The sequence below is a fragment of the Dermacentor andersoni genome, chromosome 1 (genome assembly GCF_023375885.2).
Source record: "Dermacentor andersoni chromosome 1, qqDerAnde1_hic_scaffold, whole genome shotgun sequence".
Taxonomy (NCBI): Eukaryota; Metazoa; Arthropoda; class Arachnida; order Ixodida; family Ixodidae; genus Dermacentor; species Dermacentor andersoni.
In genome coordinates, this window is record NC_092814.1 from 414,566,831 (window position 1) to 414,588,632 (window position 21,802).

A 21,802-nucleotide genomic window follows, 5' to 3' on the forward strand; every position below is an offset into this window, starting at 1 on the left:
CATCTAGCTTTGTGGGCAAAAAACTTAATCCTTGGTGGACACCTGAGTGCACAGAATCTAAAAAACAACAGAATAGAAACTACGGATTCTTACGAAAATACCTAACCTATACAAAACTCCTAGGCTTTAAACAGTCCAAAGCTTGAGTTATACGAAAGCAGGCAGAAAAATCATCATGGAATCAATACTACATATCAATAAACAGTTCAGTCACATCTAAACGAATGTGGAAACAGGTGAGGATGTTTAGGGGAGATTACTCATTTTACACAATACCGTTACCTACAAGCCCGGGCACACAAATAACACTAAAAGAACAGGCGGACACATACTTGGCGAACACTTTTATAATGCCTCCAGCTAAGTAAATTGTTCAAAATTTTAAGCTATATGCTGTTTGCTGAAAAATCAGAAGCTGCCTACTACTGACACGTCAAATGAATTATATAATATCCCCCTTACACTGCAGGAATTAAACAGTCGCCTCTGCACATACAAAAAAACAGCATTAGGTCACGACCGTATTCACTACTCCATGCTGGTACGTTTATCCCAAACATCTGTTGAGGTTCTCCTTGAATTTTTCGATATAATCTGGGATAATGGCAAAAGAGTGGAAAAAAGCAATAGTTGTTCCATTCTAAAAGCTGGTAAATCCTCAACATCTACATGCAGCTACAGACCCATTTCCTTGACAAGCTGTTTGGCAGAGTCATACTAAAGCATTATTAATATAAGGGTCTCATTTATTTTAGAATCAAGAAACCCAAGAGAACCTTCTCCAGCGCAAATATAAAAAGGGTTGTACAACCACTGACCATCTTGTCTGTCTAGAACATGAAGTTTGTTAGGCATTTTTACACAAGCAACACCATCTTTGTTTTCTTTGATATATAAGCCCATGATACCATGTGGAGATATGGAATTTTAAGTGTTACCTGGCTCTCTTTGAGATCCGTGTTAAAATGTTGAACTGCCTAGCTGATTTCATGTCTAATAGAACATGTTAAGTGCGTCTCTGCTCAGTACTTTCTCATTTTACAGGAAAATGGCATTCTGCAAGGCTCTATTCTCAGTACTACACCTTTTATAGTAAAAATTAACTTAGTTAATAAGATTATACCGTCGTCTCTTGTGCACTCTGTATACGTAGACAATGTCCAAGTGGCTTGCTGCGCCTCGAGTTTGTCAACCTCTGTGAGGCAGCTTCAGACCACAGTAAATAAACTTACACAATGGGCTAACAAAAATGGCTTCCACTTCTCAACCCAGAAAACGGTTACTGTTTGGTTTTCAGAAACGAGGGCTACATTGCAACCCAGTCCTGAAATCTAATGACGCCACACTGCTGGTCAAACGAGATTATAAATTTTTAGGAGTGGCCTTTGACACAAAACTCAACTTTGTGGCCCATATAAGCACAACAAAAATTCTGCTCATTCTGAGTTGGTCAAGAGAGGCATTGCTAACCTTTGTGTAAATAAGGCTTTGAAAAAGTCGTACCACCATACCGTTTCGTCTAGCTTTGCCTCTCAGTGCGAACGGCTTTCGCAGGCTGGTCATCCTGTGTCCCTACAAGTGTCAGTAGCAGAACGGATTCTAAGAGAGTTTAGAAGAGACAACCAGCACGAAGATAATCCTGCAACTACTCGGGGTAGGACAAGCATTATTCCTTATAATCACACCATCTCACACAATCTGTCTGAGTATGGCTGTCTGAACAATCTGTCTGAGCAGGCTGTCTGAGTATGTGTTTTCACATGGTTACTTTCGGTTTTGTTGCTTGGTTTTGTACATGGTTCGCTGAGTGTATATAAGCAGCCTTCTGTGTCACAAAATAAACCGCCAGTTGGAAGTTAGCGCTAACTCTGTTCTCCGTTACTTTTCATTACCCCTTCCACCTTCCTTTTTGCTCTTTCTGAGCTGCGCTACGAGCCTAAGAAAGACATTTATATACATTGAAGGCTCTACATCTGAAATACGAGTGTCAACCCCTGCTAGGGGATATTTTACACATGGTAATTTCAAACAAATACGGGAGGTCATTTCTGCCAGGTAATAAAGCAGCAGGTAGATGCACATCCATGGCAGCGTACAAAGGCATAACCGATGTAACATTTCTATACAAAGATAGTATCCAAGCGATTCTGAAGGCCTTAATGACAAAATGGCAACACGAATGGGACTGTTGTGCAAACAACAAGCTACATAACGATAATAATAATAATAATATGGTAATATTATTTCCCATCAATACAGAGGTTGATGGAAGGTGTGAGACTAAAAGCGAGGAATGCTTGATGAAGGTCACGCACCTTTTACAGCAAGCAACAGCAGGGAACGTCATACATTTACGTTCATATTTACAGATAACTTATCTCAAATAGAAACAATTACTGAAATACATTTCGAGGCATTTAATTTTGCCTCGTACATATTATACAAACCTTTAAAAAGAAAAAAATACATACAAATTAATTTCGCAAGCCTTCAGCAAGAGGTGAAATAGAAATAAGAATGAAAAATGGTCACACTTGATGGTGGATAGTAACTGCTAGTATATTGGGAGTGGTAACATGTTAGTTGTAGAGAAACATTGTCGATGATCAAAGTTAAGAAGCTGTTCCTGTTATGCGACGACCAATAATGTAACTGTGTAGATGCGCATTTGAAATGTTCTTAAGGGAAATGTTCAAGTTATGCAGTTCATTTAAAGGGCCCTGAACCACTTTTTATCGAAGTGGAGAAAGGCATTTGAAGTGAAGATAGGCTATTTCAGAACCACTTTGCCGCAAAAAGTACTTCAATGCGTTCAGCAGAAGCGGAGTTATCGGCAATCAAACACGGCCTCAGATGTGCTCCCCTTCCTCCTCCAATGCCTTGCACTGCGAAGGCTACGGCGGAGATGTCACCGTAGCACGCAGTTCAAATTTCCGATTTGGTGCCTGTGCCGCGCTAAACGTAAGCCAAACGCGGCTGTTCTCAGAGAGTCGCAGTGCGCTTAGCCACTGGACTCTCGTGGCGGCCGCGGTGTAGCCGAGCGCAGCGACCAATAGCAGACGCGTATTGGAGTGTGCTTTATGACGAAATAGAGCACACAGAAAAGAGTGAGGATCATGGAGTTTTTAAAACGAGAGCGTTTGAGAAAAAGGTGACTTCGCGCTCTGCTTGCAAGCTCCACGGCCCGCGATGACAGCAGAACTTGGCCGAGTTGTTCACAACAGCATATGCTACCCACGGTTATTTCACCAAGCCCGAGGGGTGGTTCAGGGCCCCTTTAAAAGCGCGGCTAACTGGAACCTGATCATCTCGTAGCCGTAATTTGTCCGTACAGTAGGCAACGCCCAGGCTGTCATCTGTCGGAGTGGATACGGAGATTTGAAAGGACATGAAGACGCTAATTTTGATGTAAACTCAACCAATTGTTTTTTTCTTTCTCATAATTGTGCAATGACTTGTAAGCATATAAATTTAATGTATCTTTGATTTTCTGTTCGTAAAACAGGTGTCTGGTCATATGTCCGTGAGGTACATCATACACAATACGAAGAATTCTTTTTTGTAGGACCAATATCTGTTTTAAGTTGGTAGTGGTGGTGGTCGCCCACACTAATGGACAGTAATTTAGATAAGAGCAGAGTAGGGAATCGTACAGAAGCAACTTTACTTTATGCAGCAGGGCATACCTGTGCCGTGTTCAGAACCTATAACCTTGAGAGGCTTTCATGGCAATATGATTTATCTGTCTGTCCTACAACATTTGTTCTGAAAGTACACTCCCAGTGATTTAAAAGACAATTTCTATAATTTCTCGCTTGTACAATAGGTTAAGAGTAAGATCACATTTTTTTTTTTTGTGAGAACAGACTGCCTTAGATTTGTTAACAGTAATATTGAGCACATTTGTGTCGCACCATGCTTCCAGTTATTGAGAAATGTATTCGCCTGTACTGCCAAGTTAATAAAGTTATCGCCTTCAAAGAGTATAGTAGTATCGTCCGCATACATTATGATATGAGCGTTACTATCTATGGTAACCAGATCATTAATATAGATATTAAAAAGCAATGGTCCGAGAATACTGCCTTGTGGCACACCACAGTTCACAGCTTGCATAGGTGACTTACATTTGTCCATTTAAACAAACTGTTTTCGGGAAGAAAGGTATTATTTAACTAGTTGCAGAGCATGACCTCTTATTCTATACAGCTCTAGTTTTTTTAATAGTATGCCATGATCTATTCTCTCAAATGCTTTTGTAAAGTCAAGAAAAATCCCTAACACAATGTTCTTGTTTTCAAAGTTTCCTAAAATGAATTCTTTTTGGTGCAGAAGTGCAAGCTCTGTTGACCGATTACTCCTGAATCCACACTGACATGACTTAACTTAAATATTGTAACAGCGCATACCATACTGACAGTCAGTAATAATACTATATTCGCATAAAAAATTTTCAATATGTTTAAGAAGTGGCTTTTCAAGTATGCTTATTAGTGTATAATTCCTGAATTCACTTCTACTTTTTTTTATAGACAACAGTAATTTTTCCAATCTGCATGTCTCAAGGAAAAGTGGCTGTTTGTATTCATAGGTTATATATGTGCTCAAGGGGATAGTCAACAATGTCAGTGACATGTTTAATTGGTTTTATCTGTAGATCATTAGCGTCACAGGACGTGCTATTAGATAAGAAAGAGAATGTTGTAATAACTTCGTTTTGGCAAACTGGCTTGAGAAAGACTGTGGACGGATATTTATCAATATGAATATTGGTTACGTCTCTGCAGTGGGAGATACCTTGAGTACAAAATTTGTTAAATTCATTGGCTAAATCCTCACCCACATACTCACGGCCATTGTGCACGATCCTATCTACCAGTATTTTGCTGGAGTCTCCTCCATCAAGTGTCCCGAGTTTCCTCCATAGTCTGCCAGGTCGGTCGCAAGTTGAATCAAGATATTTCTCATAATATTGTACTCTTGCTTACATGTATCACTGTTCAGCTTATTTCTGTATTTTCTGAAGCGTGTATTTTCTCTAAAGCATCGATGTCCCTAGAGGCAATTAAAGATGCTCAGAAGAAATCCATGGCTTCCTTACTCTCCTGGGCTTCCGTTTCTGTTGCAAATAAAAGTGACGTTTATATTTTAACCAAAATTTTTGCATCTGAGTTTTCTTTGAAAGGGACAATTCCAATCTTTGTTAGATATCTGTGTGCAAAAATGTTCTAAAGCAGTTTGTGTGATTGCCTGAACGTGCATATCATACCTTCTACATTTACGAACAACTGTTTTAAAAAACAGGTGCATTCCCATGTGGTCACTCAAGTCACAGCATGTAACTCCACTATGTCTTATTGAAATATCAATATTGGTTATAAACAAATCAAGTAATGTCTTTGATGTCAGAGTAATTCGCGTTGGGTGTTGTGTAAGAATGTTAAAATCAAAACATTTGAGCAATAAATCAAAGTTATTGCTATTTTGTGTGCTGGACAGCATGTCTATATTAAAGTCGCCGCTTAAAATGGTATCATAGTAGCTTTTTGACGCAAATGAAAGATAACACTCGAGAAATTCAAGAAATAGACACATATTTTCATTGGGTGGCCTGTAAAACACTGATAATACTTTGTTTTTGGCTACCACTGAAACAACTTCGTCATCAGACATGTAGCAGAAGTCTGGTAAGATTTCGCAACTGGTTTTTTCATTGACAAGCATACATACACCTTCACCGCGGCCGACAACATGGTTTACATTGAAAGCTGAAAGCAATCATTATTCAGCCATGACTCTTATATTATGATGACGTCATATGAGAAGCCAAAGCTTTGCAGTAACATGAACTCCTCCAGTTTGTTATTTATAGACTGTGCATTTATGTGAAAGCATTTCAAGGAATCATGATTAATCCACTCAGATGATACAACTTTGTCTAGCTCATGAAGTAGTGTGTAGATAGAAGAATCCATAATAAAGGACCAATTTTGTACAAAGAATACATCATGTTATTAAACCTGTACTACTTGGCAAGTGGAAGTAATGTAATCACCGGGAACGGTTCATTGAAGTAGTTTTATGCCGACTAAGGATTGGGCACACACACCTCGCACACAAATTTTTACTTAGAAAAAGAAGACTACCAACATACGAGAAGCGCCAAGAACCACTAACAGTTATGCACATTTTACTGACATGCATCATCATCATCAGCCTGGTTACGCCCACTGCAGGGCAAAGGCCTCTCCCATACTTCTCCAACTACCCCGGTCATGTACTAATGGTGGCCATGTTGTCCCTGCAAACTTCTTAATCTCATCCGCCCACCTAACTTTCTGCCGCCCTCTGCTACGCTTCCCGTCCCTTGGAATCCATTCCGGAACTCTTAATGACCATCGGTTATCTTTCCTCCTCATTACGTGTCCTGCCCATGCCCATTTCTTTTTCTTGATTTCAATTAAGATATCATTAACTCGCGTTTGTTCCCTCACCCAATCTGCTCTTTTCTTATCCGTTAACGTTACACCTATCATAGCTCGTTGCGTCGTCTTCAATTTAAGTAGAACCCTTTTCGTAAGCCTCAAGGTTTCTGCCCCGTACGTGAGTACTGGTAAGACAGAGCTATTATAAACTTTTCTCCTTAGGGATAATGTCAACCTGCTGTTCATGATCTGAGAATGCCTGCCAAATGCACCCCAGCCCATTCTTATTTTTCTGATTATTTCAGTCTCATGATCCGGATCCGCAGTCACTACCTGTCCTAAGTAGATGTATTCCCTTACCACTTCCAGTGCCTCACTACCTATCGTAAACTGCTGTTCTCTTCCGAGACTGTTAAACATTACTTTAGTTTTCTGCAGATTAATTTTTAGACCCACCCTTCGGCTTTGCCTCTCGAGGTCAGTGAGCATGCATTGCAGTTGGTCCCCTGAGTTACTAAGCAAGGCAATATCATCAGCGAATTGCAAGTTACTAAGGTATTCTCCATTAACTCTTATCCCCAATTCTTCCCAATCTAGGTCTCTGAATACCTCCTGTAAACACGCTGTGAATAGCATTGGAGAGATCGTATCTCCCTGCCTGACGCCTTTCTTTATTGGGATTTTGTTGCTTTCTTTATGGAGGACTACGGTGGCTGTGAAGCCGCTATAGATATCTTTCAGTATTTTTACATACGGCTCGTCTACACCCTGAATCCGCAATGCCTCCATGACTGCTGAGGTTTCGACTGAATCAAACGCTTTCTCGTAATCAATGAAATATATACATTTATGTATATACATACATATGCGCACATTTCTCTATCACCTTATTGATAGCGTGAATATGGTCTATTGTTGAGTAGCCTTTACGGAATCCTGCCTGGTCCTTTAGTTGACGGAAGTCTACGGTGTTCCTGATTCTATTTGCAATTACCTTAGTAAATACTTTGTAGGCAACGGACAGTAAGCTGATCGGTCTATAATTTTTCAAGTCTTTGGCGTGCCCTTTCTTATGGATTAGGATTATGTTAGCGTTTTTCCAAGATTTCGGTACGCTCGAAGTCATGAGGCATTGCGTATACAGGGTGGCCAGTTTCTCTAGAACAATCTGCCCATCATCCTTCAACAAATCTGCTGTTACCTGATCCTCCCCAGCTGCCTTCCCCCTTTGCATAGCTCCCAAGGCTTTCTTTACTTCTTCCGGCGTTACCTGTGGGATTTCGAATTCCTCTAGACTATTATCTCTTCCATTATCATCGTGGGTGCCACTGGTACTGTATAAATCTCTATAGAACTCCTCAGCCACTTGAAGACGCACCTTTAGAAGGGTTAACTGATATGCACACATATTGAAACACACAGACAAAAACTTTTTCACAATTTGTATGGATTGCACATACGTTTACACCCTGCTTTAGTTATAGGAGATGATACACTAGTGCCATTACCTGATTTGCTTAAATTTCTAAACAACACTAGCTTTTTACATAAGCTATAGGCGAACACAGCTTTTGCTGTCTAAATTTTATTTTATAACGCATTGTGTTTTCCCCGCAGGGGCGTCTACATCAGCAGGCATTTGGTGTGTTGCGACACCACGTACCTGAGCACACGAGGGTTGGCCCCTCCCGCGTGTAGCCGTGCGCGGCTTATCCATGTCCGGGGAAAGGGGGATCCTGGGGGTTGAGCCGATGCCGGAGGTTTGGACCTTTAAGGCCCCCCGGCGGAGGCAACACACCTCTTTGGCCTCTGCTTCACGTAGACGGCACCCCCAGACTGACCCACCCGGGGGAAATCGGCAGTCGCCTCTTCCTGTCTCTTTCTCCTCGAATCTTCGTCTTTCTCTCTCACTTTTCCATCTTTCCTGTCTTCTCTTCACTTCCTATTACTTCCGTATTTCCTGGCGGCAAGGGTTAACAGTGTGTAATATATCCTGTCTTGGGTATATATATATTAGGTTATAGCGGCGATGCATGGCTGGCGTCTGCAGGTATTATTCCCAACCTAGTAGCATCCCCTAGTTGGGCTCGGGGGTGGGTGGCTACCATCGCCGCCGAATTTTCCAGTGTTTACATGGTAAACGCTTTTCCCCCCCTCGAAGATCGCCCTCAAAAACAAGGGCGCACCGAAGCAACATTTCAGTTCCTATTAAAATCAAACTATGACACCTTCCCAAAGTTCCATGTCCTTCACAGTGAAGGCAACACAACTATTAGAAAACTATCACCTTTCATAGTATCCAAATGCCTATCAAACACGATCGGATCAGGCTACAAAGCATCAAAGATGGCAAGCGGAGACCTCCTCCTCGAACTGACAAAGAAAGAACAAGTCGAAAAAATCACTGAAATCAAAAGCATCGGTGACACTGTCACAATTTCCCCACATCGCTCGCTCAACACCAGCAGAGGAGTAATATCAGAAGAAGATTTCTTGAACTTCAGTGACGAAGAGCTCCTTGAGGGATTCCAGGAGCAACATGTAATCAAGGTACAAAGGATAACACTTCGACGAAACGACCAACAGATCCCCACAAAACACGTAATACTTACATTTGGCTCCAGTACTGTGCCAACTTCACTCGATGCAGGCTACCTGAAAATCAACGTCCGACCGTACATACCAAACCCGAGGCAGTGCTTCAAGTGCCAGAGGTTCGGACATGCATCACAATAATGCAGAGGAAAGTAAACATGCGCAAAGTGTAGTGCCAACGGCCATCCATCTGACAACTGCAATGCTCCCGCACAATGTGTCAATTGCAAGGGCGATCATCCAGCTTACTCATGGAGCTGCCCTTGCTGGAAAAGAGAAAAAGAAATAATTGCAATAACTGTAAAGGAAAAGATTTCATTCCATGAAGCGAGGAAAAGGCTAGCGCACTTACCTCAAGTAAGCTATGCCAGTGTGACGCGGCAGGGGGCAGCGCCACACCGGTCTCGGGAATCTACAGGGTCCACGTCCGATACTCCTGTAGAAACCCCCTTGGCTGCAGCCAGTGCTGCTCCATCAGCAACGAATACGGGCCCACAGACAACAGTGCTGCAGGGCCCGAAGTTGAAGCGTACCCCACGGCCCGAGACGCACGTCTCGGCGCCTGGCTCTCGATCGTCCAGTGCCTCGGAAAAGGCGATGGAGGTCGATCCAAGAACCCCGGCGTCATTGACGCCAAAAGACCCGCGCTCCTTGGAGCGCTCACAGAAGGAGAAACATATTATAACTCCTGTGAGAAAGGGAAAGGTAACCTGAACGGTTACCGCCCTTCATGAGAGTAATCAGCTTTTAAATACGTCACCTACAATTTGTAAGCTTGCACACATAAGTATTTTTTTTCCAAATTTCAATAAGATGGCTTTGATCATTCATTGGAATTGCAGAGGCCTAATTCATAATCTAGGTGACATCAAAGACATCATAAATAAGTTATCACCAGTAGCATTCTGCCTTCAAGAAACGAACCTGGTACCCAAACATACACATTTTCTTAAAGGTTTTACTGTCATAAGAAAGGACCGCGAGCACTCCAGCCGTCTATCAGGAGGCGTCGCTATTATCGTCCAAGGCGGCATCCTCACACGGAACGTTTCACTAAATACTGCGTTTGAGGCAGTAGCTGTCACCATTTTAACTTTTAAGACTGTCACCATCTGTTCGTTGTACATCCCTCCCCATACCCATTTCATAACTCGAGACATGGAAAATTTAATTAGCCAGCTGCCAGAGCCTTTTGTTTTAGTTGGAGATTTTAATTCTCATTGCACTCTTTGGGGCAGCGATAAGAATGACCAAAGAGGACAACTTATCGAAGATTTCATTTTGACAAACAACATCTGTCTTCTAAATTCAGGTGCGCCAACTCATTTTTCACCGAGTTCACATACTTTTAGCTGCATTGATTTAGCATTTTGCTCTCCGGATATCTTTAGCGATATTAAATGGGACGTACTGGAGAATCCATATGGCAGTGATCATTTACCTGCTTTAATCCACCTTACATCAACACTACCCATTATATCCTACAAACCACGCCACTGGAAGTTACAAATGGCCGACTGGGCTGTTTTTACGGAAAGTGCCAGGCTGGAGCAACTTATTTTAACAGACCTAAGCATTGAGGAAATTAATGAAAAGTTTACCAATCGCATAATTTCTGCAGCTGAAAAGGCCATTCTGCAATCTTCTGGCGTGGTTCGGAAAAACCTGAATCCTTGGACACATGAATGCACCGTAGCAAAAAAGCAGCAAAACAAGGCCTGGGGAATTTTACGCAGATACCCAGCACAAAACAACTTTCTAAACTTCAAACAAGCCAAAGCGAAAGCTCAATACATTCGGAGACAGGCGGAAAAATTGTCTTGGCAGAAATATGTGTTTACAATTAATAGCACCGTCACATCCAAAAGGATGTGGGACCAGGTCAGGAAGTTTAAGGAGGGCTACTCACCATACATGATACCCATACTCACACCTTCAGGCACTCGGACAACACTACAAGAACAAGCGAATATACTTGGGGAACATTTCTATAACGTCTCTAGCTCAGCTAATTATACAAACAGGTTCTTAAATTACAAACTATCGGCAGAAAGAGAAATTGCCCACTACTTGTACGTCAAGGCACGAATACAACGCTTCATTTACGTTCATCATCATCATCAGCCTGGTTACGCCCACTGCAGGGCAAAGGCCTCTCCCATACTTCTCCAACAACCCGGTCGTGTACTAATTGTGGCCATGTCGTCCCTGCAAACTTCTTAATCTCATCCGCCCACCTAATTTTCTGCCACCCCCTGCTACGCTTCCCTTCCCTTGGAATCCAGTCCGTAACCTTTAATGACCATCGGTTATCTTCCCTCCTCATTACATGTCCTGCCCATGCCCATTTCTTTTTCTTGATTTCAACTAAGATGTCATTAACTCGCGTTTGTTCCCTCACCCAATCTGCTCTTTTCTTATCCCTTAACGTTACACCCATCATTCTTCTTTCCATAGCTTGTTGCGTCATCCTCGTTACAAGAGCTTAACAGGGTTCTCTGTGCTGGCAAAAAAAACTGCAGTAGGTCCTGACCGGATCCATTATTCTATGCTCGCACACCTGTCCCAAGCATCCGTAGATGCTCTCCTTAAATTTTTTAACAAAGTATTTGAATCCGGAAGCATGCCAAAATGTTGGAAAAATGCAATAGTTGTGCCTTTTTTAAAAACGGGAAAATCCCCCGCATCCCCAAGCAGCTTTCGACCCATTGCCCTGACAAGCTGTTTGGCGAAATCGTACGAAAGTGTTGTAAATGCGAGGTTAACCTTCCCGCTTGATAAACGGAACTCCATTGATTTTCACCAGTGCGGCTATAAAAAAGGGTGTTCAACGACAGACCACCTCGTCTGACTTGAACACGAAATACGTGAAGCATTTTTACACAAACAGCACTGCCTAGCAGTGTTCTTCGACCTAGAAATAACGTACGACACCACGTGGAGATTTGGAATCTTACGTGACCTCGCCGCGTTAGGAATCCGTGGCAAAATGCTAAACTGTCTCGCTGATTTTATGTCCAACAGAACATTCCAAATCCGTCTAGGCACTGTGCTCTTGCACACATTTATCCAAGAAAACGGTGTGCCACAAGGTTGCGTACTTAGCACAACACTCTTTACAGTAAAAATGAACTCTGTCAACAAAGTCATTCCCACCTCTGTTATGCACTCCATATATGTCGATGATCTGCAAATAGCGTACCGCACCTCAAACTTACGAACATGTGAAAGGCAGCTCCAGATAACAATAAATCAACTAATGGAGTGGGCTGAGAAAAATGGCTTCCGCTTCTCTACTCAGAAAATTGTTACAGTGCTTTTTTCGCAAAAACAAGGGTTGTACCCGGATTGTACCCGGATTCGAACGAGGGTTGTACCCAGATTTAAAATTGAATGTCACGCTGCCGGTAAAACAAGAATATAAATTCTTGGAAGTAACGTTTGACAAAAAACTAAACTTCCTAGCCCACATTAAAACGCTAAAGATTAAGGCAAATAAAGCATTGAATATCCTGAAAGTTTTATCTTATAAGCACTGGGGTTCCAACCGAACGTGTCTTTTACGTATTTACCGGTCTCTTGTTGGTAGCCTTTTAGACTACGGCTCCATTGTTTACGGCTCAGCCAGACAGTCCTACATCCAACGACTTGATCCAGTACATAACCTTGGACTGCGACTGGCAAGTGGTGCCTGCAGAACTTCACCTATTCAAAGTTTATACGTCAATTGTAATGAACCCTCCTTACAGCAGTGCAGAGCATTACTCACTTTTTCCTACGTACTAAGAATTCAGTCATCACCGCAACACATATGCTACAACATCGTCACACGATGCAACTCACGCCTACACTATACAAATAAACCGAACATGATTAAACCGCTTGACCTGCGATATGAGGAATATGTTTGGGATTATGACATTCTTTGCGAAGTCCTCCAGGTTGCCAGAAAGCCGAAACGTTTGCCCCCGTGGCACAACTGTCAACCGTTGTGTGACTGGACATTAACACATTTAAAGAAGAAAGACACCCCACGCGAACACATTATACAAGAATTCCGTGCTCTTCAGGACAAATATCATAACCACATAGAATTTTACACTGATGGCTCTAAAATGAAAGAACACGTAGGAGTGGGGGTCGTAACGGAAAATTGGGAAAAAAAGTATTCAGTTGCCTCAACATGCCTCTGTTATCACAGCCGAAGTTTTCGCTATATGGGTTGTTGTTAAAAAGATTATCGCTGATAAACACAAAAATGCAGTCATATACACAGATTCTTTAAGCACACTGAAGGCTCTACATCTGAAATCTGAGTGTGAACCCTTGATTGGAGACATTTTAAACATGGTGGCTTTTAACGAATACGGGAGCTCAATTCGTTTATGCTGGGTCCCAAGCCATGTTGGGATACCGGGTAACGAAGCAGCTGACAGATATGCATTGATGGCAGCGCACAAAGACATTACAAACACAACACTCCCATATAATGATAGCATCCGTGCAATTAGAAAAGCCTTCACGGTAAAATGGCAATGCGAATGGGACTGTTGTGCTGTTACATCTCACGAAACCCATAGTTGGTGAGTGGAAGTCATGCCATCATCAGGAGCGGTTCATCGAAGTAATTTTATGCCGACTATGCATTGGGCACACACACCTCACACACAATTACTTACGAAAGAAGACACACCAACATGCGAGAAATGTCAACAGCCACTAACAGTTATGCACATATTACTCCCATGTACGCAGACTGAAACACACAGATGAACACTTTTGCACAAATTATATAAACTACACATACCTTTACACCCTGCTCTAACTTTAGGTGATGATCCGCTAGTCCCATTATGTGATGTCCGTAAATTCCTAGACGACACTGGATTTTTACATAAAATATAGATTACTAACACAGCTTTTTCCTTCATAAACTGGATTTTAAGACACCTTGTGTTTGGCGCAGCATAGCCTTAGCTGCTTTTGCACCATTAAACCCCATATAACCAACTAACTAACATTGTGTTTGGTGCAGCATAGCCTTACTCACTTTTATGCTACTAAACCCCATTCAACTAACTAAAGAAATTTCGCATTGAGGCAAAGAAACAGCAGAATGGCTGATGTAACAGCATGTTTTGACTTCAGTCGACGCAAATTACCATCACATTAGCATGTAAAGTATGACTTTTGATCGTACTGCAGTGCAGCGAACGTATCTTACCAAGTTATTGACAGGGTGCTGATGCCTTGGGTTATTTATGGACTCCAAGTGTAGCAGTGAGTCAGTTTCATGGATGAGAGGTTGCCGTAGCATGACCTGGCTGTTTCTTGCAGCTGCGGGTTGTGTGGTGCACACAAAGCATGCTTCTGTGGCCACTGAGTTTTCTTGAGTGATATAGATGCACCAAAGGAGGCGGCCCTAATTTCTATCCGCTGTTCTGGCTGCCACCATTACTCGGCATAGCCGCATTACCCAAGCCGTGGTCAGCACTCAAAGTGGAAATGGCCTGCAAAAATGATTGAACAGGCCATGTATCTCATGCTCCTCTCCTTCGTGGAAAGGGGGAGTGAATTTCGACTCGCTGCTGTGTAAAGTGTAGTATTTTCCCCTACCCCCTCATAGTCAGTGGGTGTACCCTCCCAACCCAAAGTGGTCTTCACTACTACTGCTGTTCATTGCAGAGCTTGGTGACCTCCATGCTGGAAGGCGGCGACCGACAAAAGGCCATGAAGCGGTTACGAGTACCTCCGCTTGGTGATCAGGTGAGGCTTCTGTCACGGCTTCTCTAAGTTGTCATGAATTGTGTGTTTCTTATTAAGGCAGCCCAATTTCGTTAAAGCGATCTGGAAAGAGCAGCAGGGGAAATTTTTCGGAGCATATTAGCGTTTATCTCTCAGCAGCTTAAAACTTTGCCTTTTCCCAAACTGCATTTCACTGATATTGGTATATTGTTTTTTTTTTTCTTTTTCTCTTTTTCATCTTCTCCAGCTTACTTTCGACATATTTCTCTCCAGCTTGCTTTCTAATCTAAGCAGGTCTAGGTTTCCGGCAAAATACAATCTTCCGCAAAAGGTAGAAAGCCAAAGCAGAAACAGTGGCAAACAAATTGTGCTTTTCTACCTTGACTTTCTGGGACTTATGAACATTTGAAATTAGATATTTTATAAAATAGCTTGTACAAGAAAAAATGTTTAATTTGTTTACTTGTTTAGACCACTGTGTAGGTTTTTTTTGTGCGTGTTTGCACATGTTTGTGTGTGTTTGCTTGCATAACACAATGTGTGATGTTTGTATAATCTGTGTAATGTGCTGTTGAATGAGCATTTGTCATCTTTTTTATTTTTGTTGTACGTACTAGATTAATAGGAGGCCCCACCTATGCTTCATGAGCCATGGGACATCCTACTGTATGTTTTCTTTTCTTGCTTTATTTTCATGACACTGTTTGCAATAAAATTGAATTTTAAAGAAACAATGGAAAGGATAGAAAGCATTGCTTTGTGCAGCGGAATAGCCACTGGGTGGCCAAATGAAGTCAGGCCAAGCTCTGAATAGCAGCCTCCTGACAAATAGAAATGGGCAATGCTCATCCAAAAATAGCACGAAGCAGGCGAGGGACTATTTCATCCAAACAGTTGAGTATATTCAGACTTCCATGTTGCCACACCCACAAATAAGCCAATTCAGCTCGTGCTGGAATAGTGGTGACCTTGTATTTCGGCATGGTCTTTATCCTCGTTCAGTGTAAGGGTCACTTTCTCCAGAATCAGTATACAACCACTGCTTTGTTGTCTGTGCAGCAATCCCCTTGGGTGACGTTCAAAGTGGGTCTCTTTTCTGGTGCCTATATTGTACTCATCATTGCAGTGATCCTTTCAGGTGAGTACTCTTTCTGTTTTGTTCATATACATACACAGTGGAACCCCGTTCATACGTTTTTCACCGGACCAAGGAAAAAGAACGTAACAGCCGGGAAAACACAACAGTGAGGAAAGCTCCGAAAATGAATGAAAAAAGCGCAGCTTCATCTATAGACAATTTATTTTCACAGAGTGCGCTTAGAAATTAAAAAAGCCTAGAATGGTGGCTTGCCGTTTCTTTCGCTCGCTAGAAATCACCACACGTTTCTCAATAGCCTGGAAGACTGCATTGCTGTCAGCGTCACTGTGAGGTGCGACGTACCTGCGGAGGAGGTCCAGAGCCGCGACAGCTTCGCCAAAGCTAGGATTTGGCAACTCCCCGGCATCATGCGGCTCGTGCTCCTCGTCGTCACCGCGCCACGGCAATGGCAACGGACGAATGAATATCCGCGGGAAATTTTGTCCCCTTTGGCATAATCATGCTAACGTGCTAACGATTGTTTAGTATTGCTGCGGAGCACGCGCATCCGAGCAGCCCGGTTGTGCGCAGCGCGGCGTGGTTTCGCGAGAAATGTGAACAAGAGAGGAGAGCTGGCCCGATAGGCGGACCAACGCTAACTTCCGGCTTCCCTTTAGCTATAGCTTCACGACGAGTGATGTCAGGGCTTCTCCTGAATTTCCTTCCTCCGCGAGTCGACCCGTTCAACAAACCATGCTGTGACCGTAATCACAGTGATGATAGTGAGAGCATTGTTCACGAATGGCCACCTAGTGGCGGCTTCTCGAACTGGCGTGCGGCTTCTTGCAGCCAGTTCCATAGCCAAGCCCGGTCAAAACTCGTCAAAAGCCAAAATGGCGGTTGGAGCGCGTTGCCTACTTTGGCCCAGGCGGATTTGGGTTGCGACGCATCATGCGGGAACGTTGATGTGGGAACGCATCATGCGAGCAGCCGGGAAAACGCAGCAGTGAGGAATGTAACAGTGGGGTTCTACTGTAATGGGTTCTGAGCTGAAGCATTCCGTAAATGTGGGCTACAGAAAGGCTTCAAGATTTCACATGGTACACTGTAAACAACTGCAAACAGAGGGCAGTGACCCACTGTGGTAGCATAATGGCTATGGCATTGTACTCCTGAGCTCGAGGAGTTGCTGTCAATCCTGGCCGTGACATTTTGATAGGGGTGAAATGTTGTGTAGTACTGAGATTTAGGTTAAAGAACCCCAGGTGATCAAAATTACTCGGGTCCCCGCTACAGCCTACGGGTTTCAAGCTCTTTCATGTTTCAAGCTCATATCGTGTTTTTGGTGTTTGGTGAATGTAAAGCTCCAGAATTTAGTTCTAATTTCTAAAATACAGAGCAGCAGAAACATTTTTGCATTAAATACAAGGAATGTGTTGTTGGACGTAGAGTTACACAAAGAGTAAGGAACTTATGCTCATGATTATTACAAGTTTGTAAAACCTTATTTAGTTTTGTTGATTATCACCTTGAAAGCCCAAAGGCGTTACACATTCGACACACAGCACTCTCACTGAACATTCCTGCCTGCTTGTTTCTTGTTGTTTGCAGCCGCAGGTTCTATTTGGGTTATGTTCGAAATGTCATGCTGCATATGTCGAAATGTGTACTGATGAATCGGAGAAATAAAATCTTTGCCCCTTGGAAGGAATGGTTGCTATGAACATATCATATTTACCTATATTATTTAACTGCAGCCATAAATGGAAGTTGCAGCGAGGGAGGAAAACAAATTATTTTCTGGAATGGCAAAGTTAGACTCTTCGTGAACATATGTGTACCATTTAGCAGAATGCGTTATTGGACAAGTTGGTTCATTGTGTTTGGAAAGATTGGATGCGCTTTGTAGACGATCACAAGGAAGAAAACGGGACAGGCGCAAACTAACAACTTGTTAGTTTGCGTCTGTCCCGTCTTTTTCCTTGTGATCGTTTATAAAGCACATCCAATCTTTCCAAATATGTGTACCATATTTACTTGATCTAACGCTCACTTTTTTTATGATTACACGGGTCCAAAAATCATGTGCGCGTTAGAATCGCGTACAGTCCTAAATGTGCATTACCATAGCACCATCGGCATTTCAAAATGGCCGCCTCATACGCACTTCGAGCCTAGCTGCCGTAGCTTTCTCCATGTGCTGTAGTGCGTGTGCTTAGGCAATGCTTCCTTTGGCTTGGGTTAGTGCCCCGTCCGTCTTCCCATTTTCTACATTTGCTCTATAAGCATGGAAGTGCCAACTGCAAAGATAGGCCGAGTTCATCACGATGCCACAATTAAAAGGAAAGCGGTCACATGTGTGGAGACGGACAGAACTTAGGCCGCATCACGGATGTAGGAGTCCCCGAAACTTGCGTGCAGGATTGGCACAAACAGGAGAGGTGTTTTACACTGGCGGATGCTATGTACGGCGTGGCCATGTGGCCTCTATCTTGAAAGCGATCTGCGACGGAGACAAGAGTTTACGCGTCTAGGCGCACCGCGCTGTGTTCTCATCGCTTCGTTCGTGCCTAAGCGAGAGGCTGCACAAAGGTCAATCCCCTCGCTCCTGCTACTGCACTTCCTCACTCCAGCGTTTAGTTTCTGTGGTCATTGAGTGAGACGTGTTCATGTTTGCTTGTGTGCGCAGGACACCATGCTTGTTAATTTAGTTAGTACGCAAATGTTTAAAAGTCTATACGGTCGATAAAACTATCATTCTTACTTTTCGTATAGCTGTCTACTAATTTGCTATCGTAATCGATGCTTCACCGTTTGGGCAAAACTGCGGCTTTTTTTATCTATTGCAACTTTAGTGCATTGGGAGTAAATCTATTGTTTTCCAAATGAGAGAAAGGTGTATTTCTGTATGAAAGAATGAGGTGCGCAGTACTGTAAAGGACTTTCCTTTTTTTTACGTCACAGCAAACTGTGCATGTTACAATCAAGGGCACGTTAGAATCGAGTAAATACAGGACTTCTGTTTATGTGAAGGTGCAAAACTTTTAATGCTTCAGGCTGCTAAATCTGGAGGCAATTCTTGTTCAATGTCAAAGTATGACATTTCAGGAAAGCCTGTAATTTTGATTGGTTAAACTTCACTTTGAGCTGCATGTTTAGAGCAACTCCATGACATATTTCTTTTCTATCTACCACATTAGGAGGGATCACTTACACACATTTTGATCAGCAACAGTTAAGCAGCCAAACAAATGGACTTAATCTATCGTTGTGACTTTGCTTTAGTTAATGTCGAACATTAATCTCGTGAGCACGTCTTATATCGAACTCCTTTTTTATTTGCGTGTGAATAGATTACTTACCAATTGTAAAAATTTGGAGGATGTGTAAGCTTCGCCTTTTAAAAGTGGAATGCGACGGCATTCAAAGATTCCTGACTTCTCACTCTTCCCGGCTACTGCAGCATATGTTACCATAATATTTACGACGAAATGTTGGTGGCGAACGCTATGCACGAAGGTGAGCTTTCTGGTAGAAACGTTGCCTCTTACATGGGCCGCAAATGCGTAGAGGCAAGGACCATATCGGTGGTGTTGTTGCAAGGAATCGAGCTTGGTGCGCTGCTCTATGAATGGTAGAAACGCTGGAAAAGGAGTTTATGTTTGAGTTTCCACGTAACAGAATTAAGTTTTGTCATATGCTCAAATTACAATCTGATGCTATCATGTCTGTAGGCTGTGTGTAAGTCGTACTTTACGATTATTCTGACGCATTTTGCTTTAAGAAATTCAATTATTTCAGTAATGTCTTTGCACTAACTGCAAAGATATGAATGGGAATGAATGGAATATGGAATATGAATGGATATGAATGGCCTGCAAGGTTGGGTATGTGTGTTTCGGAATGAGCTTTCGTTCAAAAGACGGTCGACGCTGGATGAGGCACGTCAACGCCAGATTTTCTACGACACGGGACCCTTAAGGGGGGACGCGGCTTTAGCATCATGAAAAAATGTCCAAAAATCTGTTTTTTGAAAGGTAGTGACTACAGTGACGGGGCCCGGTACTTTAACATCTGCACTACAGTGACGGGGCCCGGCACTTTAATATCTACACTACAGAGACGTGGTCCGGCTCTTCAACCACATTGACATATGACAAAAATACGAACATATATGTGGACATGTTGATATAAGAATGGTAATTGAGGTCCCATGACCATGATCGTATATGACAAAAGGTGGAGAATAGTGTTTTTTCGATTTCGCTAAGTTCCATGTTTGGGGCCCTCCTGCATACACAATACATTTTTGTTGCACATGAATATTTTCTCAGCGATCAAATCTCGATACATCTTGCGTTAAATTTGGGCTGAAAAATGGCTTCTTCGTAGCACGTAGCTTGTGCAGAAATGTTTAGGAATTTTTCCCAGAATAAGAAGACAACAAAAGAAATATTACTTAGTGTTTGAAACAATACAAGTTGTTAGGCTTACATGAAAAAATACTCGAGCATGACAAAAAAAATTGTGCATGCAGTAGGGCCTGACTTGGAACTTTGCGAAATCGCAAGAATAGCATGCTCCATTGCTTGTCACATAAAACGTTTTCACAAAAAAATTAGTGTCTCATGCAGAGCTAAGGGTTATTCCTTTGTGTCAACATATTTACCCATCACATATAAAAATTCTATAGAAAACAAAAAAAATGGTAATGGGACTTTGATTAGCGTAATCTGAACACGCCCATATTGAGAAAACTTTGCATAATTTCGAAAATTTCACACAATTCCATCAAAACCACACCTTACTTTTTGGCGTAGATGTGACAGACACACATTTAAAGTGCAGCCACTTCAGGCACGCGTCACACCCAATGGCGTTGTCATGAACCCTTTGCCGACATGCACTACATGTCCACAAACTATGATTACACTTCTGAGTAATTGTTGCAATGAGCGTGGCCCACCCATCATCGGTGAAATAGTTCCGAATTTCGCCTATCTTCAACTCTGTCGTCCAGAACTGCTGAAAGAACTTTCTCAGGGGTGACTTCAATTTCTTCTTCACCAATCTTGTGTCCCCTGATAGCCTTTGGAGACATGGAACAACATACCCTCCAAAAAAAGCACAAAATTTTGGCAAAGCACTACAATCATATTTATTAGCTATAAACCACTGATTTGGTGCCTGTATTCTTGCTTGGCGTTATCGTCTTTGCGCTTTGATAATGTATGTAACTGCTGATAATTTTTATGCATGCTGTAAAAAAATTCATTTTTCTTTTCTGTTTTAAGGGGGGACGTGGCTTTGAAAATCAACTTCCTTATTTCTTCATGGATTTTGATGAAAATTGGCACAAATGTTTAGAATGTCTCCCTGATGCTTCCATAAAAGCTTCAGAGCGATATCTTGAAAATATTTTATTCTATTTTATTCAGCAGGATTTTTCTCGCTCTTTCTGGAGAGCGTGGGCAACTTAAAAAACGTGATAGAAGGCTTAAGTATTGACTGCATAACTAAATGCGTGCTGAAGGTCGTGACATTCTTGCTTTTTTTTTTTTTTCGCAACACAAGTTTTTTGGAGTGCCATATTTTATGTTACCTTCACATCAAGCACACTCTCAGGGTAGACGAATAGCCATATCGTAAACTTACAGAAGGCCAAGATAAGAAAGCGAGAATGTCACGACCTGCATTGCAGCCCAAAAACGGAGTCAAAAAATGTTAAACGGTAACAAAGAAATCAGCTCCAGAAACTGAGCAGAAAGGCAGAAAAACAGTTTTGAAAAAACGGCTCTCAAAGTTTCACCTTCTCTTCAGTTCTCTAAAAGGCACCAAATTTGTAGTCTTTGGGGTGTTTTGTGATGTGGGGATTCTTGTACATGTTGCCTCTGGTCTGGTGTGCTCCCCCCCCCCCCCCCCCCTTTTTATTTTTATAGGGCATTCTTTGCTGCTGCTG

The 21,802-nt window shown here is 42.3% G+C and overlaps 1 protein-coding gene across 3 annotated transcripts in view; it reads left to right on the plus strand.

Annotated features, from left to right (window-relative positions):
- LOC126518482 (solute carrier family 53 member 1) overlaps positions 1-21,802 on the plus strand; it is a 400,674-nt gene that overhangs the window by 166,964 nt on the left and 211,908 nt on the right. For all 3 annotated transcript variants that reach the window (XM_055065054.2, XM_055065055.2, XM_050168268.3), the window contains exons 6-7: positions 14,706-14,786; positions 15,825-15,903. In XM_055065054.2, the coding sequence (XP_054921029.1) occupies positions 14,706-14,786; positions 15,825-15,903 (160 nt within the window). The remainder of the gene's footprint in view (positions 1-14,705; positions 14,787-15,824; positions 15,904-21,802) is intronic.